General features: G+C 43.3%; 1 protein-coding gene across 2 annotated transcripts in view; it reads left to right on the forward strand.

Moving 5' to 3' along the window:
* TRABD2B (TraB domain containing 2B) overlaps positions 1–14,838 on the forward strand; it is a 296,467-nt gene that overhangs the window by 164,855 nt on the left and 116,774 nt on the right. For both annotated transcript variants that reach the window (XM_087733608.1, XM_087733609.1), the window contains one exon: positions 12,905–13,079. In XM_087733608.1, coding sequence (XP_087589734.1) covers positions 12,905–13,079 — 175 coding nt within the window. The remainder of the gene's footprint in view (positions 1–12,904; positions 13,080–14,838) is intronic.

Below are 14,838 nucleotides of genomic sequence, written 5' to 3' on the forward strand. Positions count from 1 at the left end.
GAAGCCTTGGTGAGGAAAAAGTAGGGTGCAGAACAATTTATCTTGTATTTTGTTCCCTAAATCTGATGTAAAGGTCTTTATTTAAACATTTTGAACCGATACGTTGAGAGTTTTGGGTTCCGGGATATCGTGCACCTGTTACTTCTTGTGGGTGGTTTTGAGATGTTCAGTTTTTTAAGGACAATTCTGTAAAGCAGATTCGCCTTTGCCAGCTTGGAATTAGCTGGTTCTGTGTTTCCTTGTATTCCTATGAACACTTTATTAAGAGGGAAATTGAAAAGCCAAGGCTGAGATTTTTCTTGGTTTGCCCTTCCTAAAAACTATACCTGTGGCCTCTAGCTATTGTTTCTCCTCTTCTGTCCTCAGCCATTCTTCTGACCTGAGGAGAGGCTGCTGTCCAGGAGAGCATGGTTTCTCCTCTCTTGTTGCTGATCTGGTGTAGCAGAGGCATGCAGCTACACTGCTTACTTCATAGGCAGTTTTCTTCAGGCCAGGTCCTGCTGGTTGCATACTTGTTATTTGCCTGTCCCACTTAGAGTTAACAATAACATTCAAGAGTCATACCTGCCACTTCTAAAGCATCTTTCATCTAGAGAGCCTTTATGTTTCGCGTGTGTTTTAGACTGTATTGAAAGCCCATTGAAATAATGGAGAATATTTCCATGCCTTCAGCAGGCTTTGTATGAGTCCCATGGGCTCAGCTATCAGCCAGATATCAAAATGAAGAAATCAAGTTGGGCCAGTGAATAACCCAGTTTATAGGCTTTATGCACACTTGAGTATAACGATCTTCTTGTTGCCAGGAGAGGTGAGGTCTTGGCTTCGTCCTACACAGAAGAGCAAGCTGCGCGATAAAGTTGCTTGGCAGTCACCACAGCCTGCAGATGTGTCTCAACCCATTTGAGGTGCTCAGGGCTCACCGTGCCTCCTTCTTCAAGCTGTCCATCAGAAACAACTGAGCTTTTTGTATAACTTACTAGAATGATGTCACCCATATCTTGAGTTGCCTCTGCAACTTCAGAATCCCATGGATTCATGCTGAAACAGAGTGCTTGCCATCTGAAAACCATGTGATGATCCTGATAACAAGACTTTAGAAATCCATATGCTAACACCATGTCAGTAGTCAGCCTCCCTAAATTAAAGAAGAAAAGCTTTAGTGCATCACTTCACAATGCGCTTGCTGTTTATAAATCACCAGGTTGTGTTATGTACCCCTTTAAAAATGTTATCATCCTGCATTTAACCCTGTCCTTGAAGATTTAAGGGTTCTGATAATTCTAATTACATCATTAACTTGCCCCATTCTCATTCTGGATAAAATACAACTGGATTTCTGGCTCACTTCTCAAATCAATGAAAACTATCTGTGGAATGCTCCAGCTTCAATAACTGCAGAAACACACAGCTGAGACCATTAGGTAGAGTGTTGAATGACAAGCAGACCTAATTTGTCCAAGGAATGGAGTTTTATCTAGGGCAAAGGAAGATAAGTCCATAAACCGAAGGCACAGCTATTGTATCACAATGCTTTGGAAGCGTCTTATCATTTTCAGCTGTAACAAAGTGCAGGCGAACTGGCACAGCCTCTCGTTCTTCCAGGGAAAATGATTATAGGCTTTCCAGCAAAGCAAGTGCAAGGTTGTCCCGGGCACCAAGGGAGCCAGTCCCACGAGTTTCTCATTCTGGGTCCAGGTGAAGGGTCAGTAACGCTGCCACAAGTGCGTGTTACAACTGACATTGATGGCAGTCCCAACACTGCCCGCGTGTTTGGCGGCACGTGCTCATTGCCGCTTGTGGCCCGATAGCGAGCAGAGGACGTCTCCCACCTTCTCTTCTTTGGGCTGTAGCAGAGGATGCTGCTGGAGAGATGTTGCCTTCCCATAGTTCAGAAGAGCTTCTGATCTGGTGTGGTGGGATTGTACTTTCTTTCCACTTGCACCTGAGTTACAGCTTTGTGTCTTGGTATATTGTGAGCATTTGGAAGTAAAAAAAAAAAAACCAGAAGTGCAGCCAAAATTTTCAGAGTCTAATTTTCAAATTATGTCAGAACAGGATTCCAGATTGGAGCAATATTATATTTTGGCATATGTGTTTCAGAAAATTGGATACAGATCCAGATTCTGAGAGTTAAATCTACTTGTTGATGACAGTGCTGGGGAAAATGCTGCAGAGATTATTTTTTTATTAATAATCTGGAACATGCCCAGATAATTTTCATGCTACAGGTTTTGAAAATAGGTTCCTGCTTGAAAATTTTCATTACATGTTTGCATTTAGAGTTGTCTTACCTTGGAAGTTCCTTCCTCTTTCCAGTTTCCATGGAGAAAGCAATGGGAGAGGGAGAGAAAGTCAGAGAAAAATTGGAACAAGGCATTTAAAGGCAAAGATTATTCTTTCAAAGACTGCTGTGTTATTAGAAAAGGAACATATTCACCTACAGAAAAGGGCTGATTTACATTAAAAACATTTAAGGATTGTTGACTACCTGTATTTATTAGTACGGGAATAAACTATAAAAGAGTATGAAAGAGCGATTGGTAAAAACATTTGGAGTTCAAGTAGCATGCTGCTTTCTGTGTATTGCTGTATGTTTGCTGTAAAGCATTTACTATCCCTTCTTTTTAAAGAGCTGGTTTATGAAGTGTTTCTTGGAAAGACTTGTTCGAGAGAAATGAGAAAGACTTGTTAGTTTTTTTAAACAGTATCTTGTGGGTTGAATGTACAAAATGCTTTTTCTCCTTTTGTGTTTTATCCAGAAGATGTATTTGTCACCTCATTATGACAGGGAGGGGAAAAAAGTGGGCTAAAGGGGCAGTTTGGTTGTCTTTGCTGACTTGGCAGGATTAGTATCTGACATTATCCAAAAAGACCATGTTCTTGGGTACTCCTTGACACAATATTTCTTGGTCTGACACTATTATTGTGCATTAACAAATGGCAAACACCGTAGATCAGGTTCTCCAGTGTAAACTGGTTGTGCTCTCTGATGGTGACTTCAGACATGGATCTTCTGTCCTCTGGGAGAGACGATTGCTGATAAACCCAAAGTCAAGGCTTATACAGTTCCACCAGCTGAGATGCAAAGAAATCACTTTCAAGGATAACTTGGTTTGTCTCTACTTCACTGACTTCATTTGAATTATTCCTTATTTTTCTCCTGACTGGTCCCCGTTCCATTTCGAAATGCTTTCTTGGAGATGTTCTGCATCTTTATGTCCTATACTAGACCTCTCAAACAACCACACCTTAAAAAAAATTACTATCAGTTCTCATGTCATCGTCCAGTCTGTTCCAGATGCCAGCATGGCTAGAAAGCTTAGGTTGGTTCGATTGGGAGTAGCCTGGAGTTTTCCTAGGACCGAACAGGAGGGCAGGGCTCTCTCCGCCTTGTGGTGTCGGCTCTGGAGGTCTCATGTCCAGCCCAGATGCTGTTGCATTATTAACCAGCTTTTTGCTCCTTGCTAAGTTGTGTGATATTTTGCAAACCATATCTTTTGGATCACACTTGCCTTGGGTTAAAATCATATTGCAAACTTCACAAAAACATTCAGGCTTTCCTTAACATCTTATTAAACAGGGATGGGAAGAAACTCACTGAAGATTCCTGAACAACCAAACCTGAGTTTGTACCTGCTACTGACCAGCTGCTCTCCCACTGTGTAACAGAAGACAAAATGAAAAATACCTTTGGAAAAAGAATTGCAATACTTTAATAAACCAACCCCCAAAACCAAACCTTCTGGTCCCATTTTTTTCACTTTATTGCCCTACTTTGCCCTTTGATCAGTATCTTTACTTGGGTGTCATGGCAATATAATAGGTGATGGTTTTAGTGTCAGAATAGAAAAAAAATATTCTTTGTCAAAGGAAACAAAGCATTTGGAAGGGAAATAGAAAAACTTGAACTTTTCCATATGTTTGCAAGCTCTTGAAAGCTGGCCTCAAAAAAATCCCAATGTTAAAGGGGTTTTAAATGGGGCAGGAGTATTATTATGTAGTTAAGATTTACCCTCCCCACTGAAACCCAAACCTTTATTTGCATACACTGCAGGCTTGTCATCCTTATTCAATTAATGAACAGGTCCCTGTAATCTGGTCCTAAATATACACTGCATAGTTGGGTGAAGCTTGCAGAAAGGAGGCTGGGATCATTGTTCTGACTGTGTTTTGTTAAGACTTCTTTAATCAAAACATTCATTCAGATAGAGAGGCCGGCTGCATATTTTGGCATTGCTACCAAGGGGAGCAGGGACGGGTTTGGGATGGGGAAGGAGGACTTGGGGGAGGGGTTGGTGTTGCTTGCTGTTTTTTTGTTGTTTTTTTTTTTTTTCCCCCTAAGTGCTTGGAAAGCAACTATTTAACTGGTGTGGAAAAACAAATAGAAAACATACATGGAGGTCATGACTTCTCAGGGATTTGTTGAAAGTCTATTTTTTTTAATAGGGATAAAAGTATCACCCCCCAAGCTGTTTGTGAGATGCACAGCCCATCCCTGTGGCTTTTCTGCCTTTTTTTCCCCCCCTTTATTTATTTTTTTTTTAAGCATGCTTTCCTTCAACCCAGATGCATGGGAGAAGGTAAAACCAAGCAGGGCACATGACTGTCGTTTGGCTGGGTACCACGTGGGAGAGCCAGAATGGCAGGACAGGTTTGGGGCTCCCAGGAAGGGTCTCCACGCAGGTGGGGTGGGAGCTGAAGCTGCAGGGACACGGGTGTCCCGATGCTCTGGGGGCTGCAGCCCACCCTGCCTGCAGGGAAGTTTACGCTCAGGCCAGCAATGACTCCTACAGCTTTTGTGTCACCTGCAGAATTATTTTATAAAACTATCATGCACTATCCATAGAGACTTCCCTAGCTTTCAGCCTACTTTTCTCCCTTTCTGTCTCCTCCTATTTGTAATTTTCCTCTATTTATAAATTTAGATGCTCCAGTCGCTCATAGAGCTGAGCTAGCTAATTTGAAATTCAGTTTCAAAGAAAGACCTCCATTTTTACAGTCAAGTTGCCACACAACGCTGAGAGGTACGCAAGCTAGCTTTAAATCAGGTAGGCCAATTACAGAAAGCTTGCTGGTGTGACCTGCAATGTATCTACAACGCATATGGATGCCGAGCAGTGATGTGGGTGGGCAGGTATTAGCTCACAGACAGAAGTGGCTCCCCACAGCTGGTTCCAAGAAATGTGCTTACTCTTACACTGAGTCTCCTTGTGCTCTCAGACTTTCTTCCCTCCCTCACTTCCCTTCAAGCAAAAAGCATTTTTACTTTTTTGTCCCCTCCATCCTCATCCAGATATTTTCTGTGGGTTTCTGATGCCCTACAACACTGGGTTTGTGAGAGGAGACTCTTCTCCTCCTCTTCCAGCCATTGGTATTTCCAGGGAAAAGGGTGCAGACAGGCTGCCAGGGTAGCTAGCCATGTGTCCCCTTCCTCTGAGGCAGCAGACGGAGAAAACAATACATTGGAAAAGAGCAGGGCCAGGCTCACTGGCATGGGGGCGTGAGACACCCTGACCTCAGCCACTGCACCAGGAGCCTGAACACCCTCAGCGGGATAGGAACGGGGGCCTTATCAGTGCAGCTCAGCAAAAGGAGTCGTCAACCTTTAGCTCAGAGAGGATTAGACATGCCTAAGTGGAGCAGAAATGCTGGAAACTGCAGCAACGCATCCCAGTTGCAGTGAATCAGAGCCAGAAAATAGTTCAGGGTTCATAAGCCCCTCTCTGCTAGGCCCCTGGTTCGCAAGACTAGACTTTCCATTGAGGGAGAGCTGGCTGTCCCTTTGCCTTGCAGTTTTTCAGGGCTGTTCCCTGCTTTCAGAGGTTAGGGACACTACAGACTCCTGCTGAGCCAAGGGATGTGATGGAAAATCCATTCCTGCCATGGAATTTCTGAGTTGGTCCAAACCCCAACAGCACTTCCCAAAAGGCTCCATGGCGCAGGGACGGCTGTGGCGGGGCAGCATGGCTGATGGGCGAGTGTGGGTGGGAGAAATGCGACTGGCTTTTTGATGTGCGCTCAAAACTTGCAAGCCTCTGGCTGCAGTGAGAGTTGTCCCTGGGGAACGGCTCCGCTTTCTGCAAAGGGGTGGGAACAAAACTGGATGAGCACAGACTGGCAATATGTTTAAGCTCTCTGTGACTTCAAATCAGTCTGAGTCTGTATCCAAGTTTGGTGTCAGGGTATGCTTCTAATAAACCATTTTAGCAGCCCAAAGTCCACCAAATTGACATATCTATCCTGACCACAGCCTCCAAAATGTGCTGGATGTGCCTGTAATATATTCTCAAGACCCATCTTGGGTAGATGTTTGCCCTGGGAAATGGAAAGGAGTGATGGAACTGACTTCTCCTGAAGAGCAAATATTTCTTTTACAGTTCACTCAGGCTTCTAATATATTACTTTAAATTTTGGTGCTTAAAAGAAAGCAATAATGGGTTAATCACAATGTGCTTGAACCAGACACCATTTTGCAGAGCTCCTTCCTGGTTTCCCTTTTCCATAACAAGCTGGAAGCTCATCTTCTTGGCAGCTGCCAACTTTGGGCTTTCAGGTAATTCAGATTAACCAGACACCCCCCCTCCTTGGCCAGTGAAGGTCTCCATCAGGATGGGATCTCAGGAGTGCTAGAGGAGAACCAGTCAAGTCAGCAGCAGTGTTTGTCTCTGCAGCAGCCACGTCCTCCTCGTGGAGATGCTTGCTCTCACACCCCATTAACTTTGCGCTATTTGAATCCTTCGTATCAGAGGCTGCAGTAACTGGATATTGCTCTTCCAGATGCCAGAAGGGTCCATAAATCAGAGGGAAACAGGTGTCTTCCAAGTCCAGAGCGGTATATTTTGCAGCACTGCAGTAAAAACCACAGTGCCCTGTCAAGGCTGGTTAACAGGAGGGTATCCTCCCTTCGCAAGCGCATGATAACTCGAGCTCAGATGTCAGCCTCTGACCCAAGAAGGGCTGGTGTGAATTTAGGGCCGTTCAGTTTGCTGGAGGAGCTGGCGGGTTTTGGGATGCTGCTTTGGCTCCCTGGCAGCCCCCGTTAGCCACGCTGTCAGCTCTTGAGATCCTTATCTTGTGTAGTGCTGTCAACCGTATAAAAGTTCCTGACCTGTGTGGTACAGGGAAAATCCTTCAAAGCATGATCCCTTATTTGTCTTGTGGCCTCTGCCCACGTAAAGCTCATAAACTAGAAGGCTAATAAAGAAAACCCAATCTTTATCATGTTTCAAAAAAAATTAATGTAGTCAGCGTGATCTGGGAACAACTCCCTGCTAACAACTGGAGATAAGGATTACTAGCATGGAGGCTGAGCCCTCCTGTCGGGGAAAGATGGATGGGGTTTGTACTGAGGTGCTAGACTGGAACTCGGGAAGCTGATGGCCAACTCTCTGCCTTGCCGTAGACATCCCTTGTGACCCTGGGTGTGCCTCCTCCTATTTTCTCTATTTAGCCTGTGAACGCTCTGGAGAAAGAAGGAGAAATAAGGCATTTTTATTATTAAGAGATTCCCCTGCAAGGATTAGTGATGACAGCGTACTTGCGGCGGTCTGGAGTTTGGACATTGCACAGGAGGTGAGGCTGGAAAGCTGTTAGTTATCTGCTGATTAGGAGACAGTGGGAGAGAGGAGTCTCAGAAGCCAAGAGAGTTGACCAAGATATAGGAAGATAATGGCAAGAAAGGTTTTAGGATCACTATATTTTCCATGGCAGGGTTTGGCTTCCCATTTCCCTATCTCAGCTTCCTCTTCTCCATCTGCAGATAGACTTATGGTTGAAGACCACCTCTGCCTGCATGCAGGCAAGAAAGGACATGCAGCCCTTTGTTCTAATGTTTGTAATATTGGTTTTTCATTGACATAATCTTACAATTTGAACGCACATTCCAGAAATAGGTTAGCATCACTGGAACAGAACAAGGCTAAAAGAGGTTATCAGAGGACTGAGAAAGGTAGTGTGTAGGAGTAGGAACGATAACATTATTCTTCCACATGTGATTGTGATTTGATATTGGACTGAATCTAGAGCAGTTCCACTGTAGCCAATAGATCCAAAGAAGGGAAAAAAAATGTTAACCAAAGTTGATGGTGCTTATATGTGTCCAAAAAAATTATTTGCAGATAGATATTCACAACTCTGGCATCGTGCCTCTGCCCAGAATATTTGTCCAAATATTAAAAAACAGTAAATAAGAAAATGTACTTAAATGTAGTCCAGTGTTTATGAATTTTCAGCTGAACTTTGGCAGTAAGCCCTAAATGTGATAAAAGACTGTGCACCAATATATTTTGCTTTTCTTTTCTTTTTTTTTTTTCATTTCTTTCTCTCTGTCTCTGTAGACAAAGCTGACAGCATAGCATAGATCTTGAGATATGGCTGATGCATTTTTCTAAGCAAAAGTATGTTGTTAGCTCTTATGCTAATGATTGCAGCAGAATCCCACCCTCCTTCCACAAAGTATTTGTGGGAAGAGAGGTTAGTGCTGAGCATCGTCTTGGACTTTGGATCTTCCTTTGGATCCTTCAACAGCTAAATTAAGCCAGTGCCTTGTATGTAACATCAAGTTGGAAAGTCTTGCTGTCCCCATTTTACAGATGGACTTTTGAGAGACAGGAGGAATAAAGCCAAATGCTTCAAAGATACTTAGTGGAGGTTAAGTGCTAAGTTTCCTTTGAAGGTCTAAACCCAAATGACATGCTTGTGATCATGCAAGAGATTTGTATCACCCATGGGAACAGAACCATTTTTTCAGGGTAGTGTCATAACCACTCCACAATCCTTCCTCTTTCTTCTTCCTAAAGCTCCCACTGACTTCAAAAGTGAAGAATTACGGCCCACATCCCACAGCACTGTGAGCTCAGGCGTGTGTGCAGAGCTTTACCCACACATACATTCCATCAGGGATACTGACTCAAGTAAAATTACACAGGCAGTGTGGAGGGGAAAAAATTTCTATAAGGCTGGGACTCCACTTCTTTTTTGTTCTCATATTCTCTTCCTTTAACATCAAAAGCTTAATTAAGAAATGAAGGGTGTACCTAATGACTGAATTCAAGGTCCATCTACGCTGTCCATAAGAGAGCCATAACCCAAAGTAAATAGGAATAGAGAAAAGGAAGAGTTCTAGCCAATTCAGTCAGACATAATATTATTTCTTTTGAACACCTCTGAATGAAATATATTATAGAGTTTCCATGGGAAATATGTCGTGTGTGTGTGTATTTTTATATATCTATATATGAGTTGGTTGGATTCTCAGAAAACTGCATGGCTTGCAGAGACTCAACAGAAAGAATGTATTTATCTCTTATCATGTGTATCCACTACAAAGTGAGCACACCCCAGGTGATGGGTAGCACTGTGTTTTTCTGCTGATCCAACTGCTACTCTCCTAGATCAACAGCAAAATCAGAAGTTAGGACTTTTCAACAGTCACATCATCCACCCAATGATATATTTAAATGCTAGTAGCAGTATTCAGCTATTATCAAGAGGTCAGTCCCTCACCCATTGGCACAGCACATCTCATCCATTCACTTTCAGTTCAAAAAAACAAATACCTATCATTAAAATGTTAAAATTAAATCTGATGCTGAATGGAAACAAAAATATTTGATAAAGTGGAAGAGGGAAGGTGCACCCCTCTGGTGCATTCTTTAGCCCATCCTTTTAAAACAACAGATTTTCTTTTTTCCAAAAAAAACCTTAAATTCTGGCTGCAGTTAACAGCTTCCTAATTGCGTGTGACTGTTTCTTGACTTCCTGATCCCTGTCTGGTGGTTAGGAATCCAAAGGGTTTCTTAAATCAACAGGAGCAGCTGCCTCCTTGAAGGCAGGCATGGTGTATGTCACTGACTGTGGAAAGAAACTGCGATACAGGGAGGAGTGGAGGTGATTAATGGGGCCAGTGTCATAGCTCAGAGTGTGGTTGCACTACTGTGTACGGGCATACTTACTTCAATCATTTATCTTCTGTCCTCTGCCACACACATGCAGAAACATACATGCATGTTTTATTTTTGCCAGTGATGGAGCAGTCATATAGGAATGCACAAGGTGTAGTGGGACCTGGAGCTGATGATGTGCCTCTAGAGGTGATGCCTTCCTTTGTCTTGTTTCTTGAACAAGCATGAGAAATGTTGAAAAAACACTGGTTTTAAATGTATCTCTCTGTCATTGGCAAACTCTTTCCCACAGAAAACAAAAGAAAGGGAGGGAAAAAAGACAAGTAAATGGCTCCATTTTGTGGACTGTATTTTAGGTTAGATAAAGAGGAGGAACAAACTGTAGGTCGAATGTGGATGTAGGATTGCAAGTGATGGAGTTGCACAAGCTGAAGGAAGGCGCTTTCCTTCGTGGCAAAGACCCTCTTGGTCAAGATCTGAACACAACTTCTGTCCTTGGGCTATCTAGACTTCCAGCATCAGAGCTTTCCCCTGGTTGGAGTGGGATGCACAAAGCCATTCGATCCCCCAGCATTGCTGCTCCTGCTTTGTGTAAGAGCAGGTTGTCCTCACAGGCAATGCTGTACCTTGCTTTCCTCAAACCACCTCAGGTGATTCGAGACCAGGTTCTGTCAGTTCCCAGCCTTCACTTCTCTTCAGCCAAAAGCAGGGAAGAAGAGACTTCTGTTATATGGGTGTTGAGCCTTCAGATGTTCCCAAAAAATTTCACCTTCCATTTCAGTCTCTGAAGGCTCCCCTGACTCCTGGTTCAGCTGCATCAACCCATTAAACACAGAGCCTCAGTATAGAGGAGATAGATACAAAGGCTTGTGATATCTGCATGGACCAACTGATGTACAGCTTTGCGCTTCAGAGGTTATTGCAAGTGTAAAATGGCTACTCATTCCTCAGACTTTATTCCTACAATAAAAATCTCTCCCTGCCTTTCTCTAGGATTCGAAGCCACTACATCCTTTGCTGCTGTAGCCAGCAGCATTTTACCCCTCTTGACACCAGCAGGCTGCTCCAACATCCCGTTGAGACAAACGCACGTTCTTGCTAGACATCAAGGCAGCTTTCTTGCATGTTAACAGGAAACTGGTGTCTCTGATAGGTCTGGCTTTATGAGACTTATTATTTGTTGAGTACTGACACAGGGCTAAACTGAGAATAAGGTGCAAAGTGCTTGCATGCTCTGAGGAGTTCACAAGATACACTGGCGAAGCCAAGCCATGCTAGAAAGTCCAGAGGAAGGAATCACTCAGGGTAATGCAATTGAACCCTTAAGGAGGAACATGCTGTGAGAAGTACCAGTGACTCGGCAAAGCAGGTTGAGAAGTCTTTTGGAAAATCAAAGGTCCAGCTGGTCCATGTGGCCCAATAGGCTGGGGCAGGTCGCTGTCAGCAGCAGTATGAACTCCAGCCACATGGGATTCCCTGGCTCAGGAGATGTGGTGCCCATTTCTGTCTCACCCAGCTGGGAACAGCCTTTGATGGGAATCCAGAGCAAGGCCTAGTCTTGTCCTTCTGCATAATGCATGGTGAGAAATCTCTGCTGCTTTGTTCCCCGCACATTAAGAGAGCTGTAGATGAGGCTGCAATCAAAAAGATTTAAGGAGAGCCACTGGGAAGATGGAAATTAGTTCTTTCCCTAAGACTTGCTGAAAGCTTTTGGAGAGGCAGTATGAGTGAAGAGGGACAAAAATTGTTGTGATAAAATCATGTGGTCAAGTGGGAGGGTAAGAGGTGGGCTGAAAAACAAAGACTAAAGGCAAGTTTTAGAAAGAGTACAGGAATTTAGTATAGTAGAAAACTAGACAAAGAATTAACCAAAGTAACAGAGTCCTTGCATCAAGTATTTCAGCACAGTGAGTGAGGGATGTTCCCCTTATGGGCTGTGCATGCAATGTCATTACCACTGACTCAGATTAACAGTGGAAATCCTAGCAGCTTTACATGTACCCGGGGACTCAGAAATCTGAATCTGGGTTTTGCAGCTTAAGCTGCTTTCCAATGGTGAGGCACAGAAAATCGCTGGAAGGTGCCTGGGTACTGTTAGCAGTCATCAAACACTGACTGCTTACAGCACTTCTCGCTGCAGGGCCCATAGGCTTTCAAACTCTCATGCTGGACCTTGGACTCTCACCGTGTCAAAACAAGTTGCCTGCCCTGTTAATCAGAGACTTCTGGCTTGTCCATCCATTATGACTTGGGTCTTGGCTCCTTCCTGGATCTGCTGCCCTGACTCGAATGGCCCTTGGTGTTTCAACCTTTTTTCTGTGCCTATGAACGTCTCCCCTCACAAAAACAGAGACTGAAGAAGTTCTTGTGGAAATACCTTCCTCAGAAATATCAGAAATGTTCCAGGGGTTTATGTGTTGCAATGCACAGTCTTCTCTCATGAGACCTAATAGCATCTAAAGGTGCAAGAAAGATAAGGGAGTTTACCCTGTTTATATCTTCCTATGTCTGGATTTGCTAACCTTTCCTACTTTTTTAACTGTTAGGTTATTAAAAAGGAGCATATAAAAGCCAAATCTTGCAGTCCTTACTCAAGTTCATGGTGACCTTGGCTGAGGACAGATTACAGGACTTGTTCTTGTATTAAATAGCCAATGAACTGTGTTGAATAAGCAGAGAATAAAGGTTTTAGTAACTCACCCAAATGTAACACCTAAAACAACATTCTGCTGAAGAAACAGAGAAAAGTCAAAATGAACTTAACTTTAATTTAGTAAAATACTAGTTTCACTTCAAAAAAAAAAAAAAAAAAAAGTGTGTTGGTTGGTTCTTTTTTTTTCTTTGTATAGATCCCAGCAACCTCACAAGCTCTTATCCTGTAGTGTTTTTTTTGTATGATAGTGATGCTCAGGTGGTATAAATAAGGCTAGATTAAAACATCCAGTATTTTGGGGATTACTTAACCACCATCACCTGAACTGCAGTCTCTCTCTCCATTTCAGGTCCCTAACTTCATCAATACAACACTCCCACCCCACGAGCAGGTGACGGCTCAGGAGATAGACAGCTACTTCAGACAGGAGCTGATCTACAAGAGGAATGAGAGGATGGGGAAGAGAGTGATGGCGCTTTTAAGGGAGAACACAGATAAGAGCTTTTTCTTTGCCTTTGGAGCAGGTACAGCATGAATTTTTCTGTTTTGCTTGGTTATCATGATTGGATGTATAGTGGTTTGAATGCTTCAGAATTTTGTCTCTGGTCCTGTGAGAAGATTTCTTAGGCGACTTCCCATTGAAGCGCAAAGGCTTTTGTTTGTCTAAACCTGCTTCTAAAATGCAGTGAGTTGGTGTAGGAGGTGGGTCTGTGTCCAGCCAGGCTGTGCACAGGCTGCACTCCTTTGCTTCCTGTCTGATCGTAGAAATGTGAAGCTGTTAATGCTTTTCGTGCTGTTGTGTTTGTTCCCTTCCCAGCCCAACCTGTGGGCTGCTTTGGTTACGTTCACAGCATGGTTGTGTTTGTGGCCATAGGTGTGGGAGATGGTTGAAGTGCCTTTGAATTTGCAAGCCCAGGTACTGATGGCAGTGACTGTGGGAATACAAACCTTGCTGTGGCGTAGCCTGTGCTCGTGGCTCAGAGTGCTGGCTTGGGGTTTTAAACTTTTTGGTGTTGCTTTAGTTAGACTTTCTCCATGGGTGACTTAGCTAGTTTGGTGGTGTGTCTGTATACACCACACTGGCTGGTTTTGGACCTTGCACAAGTGCATGAGCTATGTGTGTAGCTAAATACCAGCGTTTTAAATCATTAAGTAAAAATCCAGTGTGTCCCTCTGCCTCTTTAAATTCTCTACATGAAGTCTGCAGAACAAAGATGTCTATAGTACTTCTGTGAGTCTGCAACAGTACGTGCTGCTGTCCTTTTTCTCCCTTTTATATTTGTTTTCCCTTTCCAATGGAATTTACATTTCTGTGTGATAAGAGTATAAATAATAACTGTTCAGGCCCCAGTTCAGCAGAATCCTGAGCACCGGCTTAAGTGGCTCTTTGAGCTCCCTCAACTTCAAGGCAGCCTGAGATTGTCATGCCGAGAACTGATCCGCTCCTCCTGCTCCCTCTCCTTGACGATTTCTCATTTTTGACAGAACTTTGCTTCTCATCCCATGGGTCTCGCTATGAACTTTGGCAACAGCTTGCCTTTCGCTACTCACTTTGGTGGGAATTTTGATTAAAGACTGTGGAGTTTAGCAGAGATACACTCAAAAAATAAATACATCAAAATGCATGTATCCAGACTGAATTTTCCCAAGCTTATTTAATCTCAAGCTTGCCTGATATTTCTGTCCAAGGAGTTTTGCTTAACTGTTTTTACAGTAGGAAAATATATCATGGTGGTTCGTAATTGGACAGGGATTCTTAAAAAACAGCTTGTCTAACCCATGGAGCGAGGTTTATCAGAGATTATTGAACATGATGGTTTTGATATAGTCTCCAGTTTTGGAAGTCCCTTAACCAGTATATACTGAAGCTGGGAGGATAAACTGGGCATCATTGCCCGCTTTCCCTGCTCTGTACACACGTTTCCTGGGCATCAGTTACAGACCACGGCTTGAGACAGGATCTTGGACTAGATGGGCTTGAGACAGGATCTTGGACTAGATGGGTCGTGGATACAATCCACTGCAGCTATTTGTATGTGCTAATAATAGAAATGAAATTAAGCAAATAGATACTCATTGCTTTCCATAGAAAGTCACATTTAAGTTGCAGGAGGTTTGAGCTTTCATTCCCTGTCCCCATCAGAGAGCATCTACCTGAAACTCCTGGGCAGCATCACTTGGGAAAGCTGGCTCATAAAGAACAAGTCTTGTTTTGTCCTTTACTCTTAATTTTTGGTGATGTTGAAAACCACCTTTGTTGCTGGGTTATTTCTTTTTCCCAGC

The sequence above is a fragment of the Nipponia nippon genome, unplaced genomic scaffold, assembly GCF_047370975.1.
Source record: "Nipponia nippon isolate SJK-2023a ecotype South Korea unplaced genomic scaffold, ASM4737097v1 scaffold_5, whole genome shotgun sequence".
In the NCBI taxonomy this organism is placed as follows: Eukaryota; Metazoa; Chordata; class Aves; order Pelecaniformes; family Threskiornithidae; genus Nipponia; species Nipponia nippon.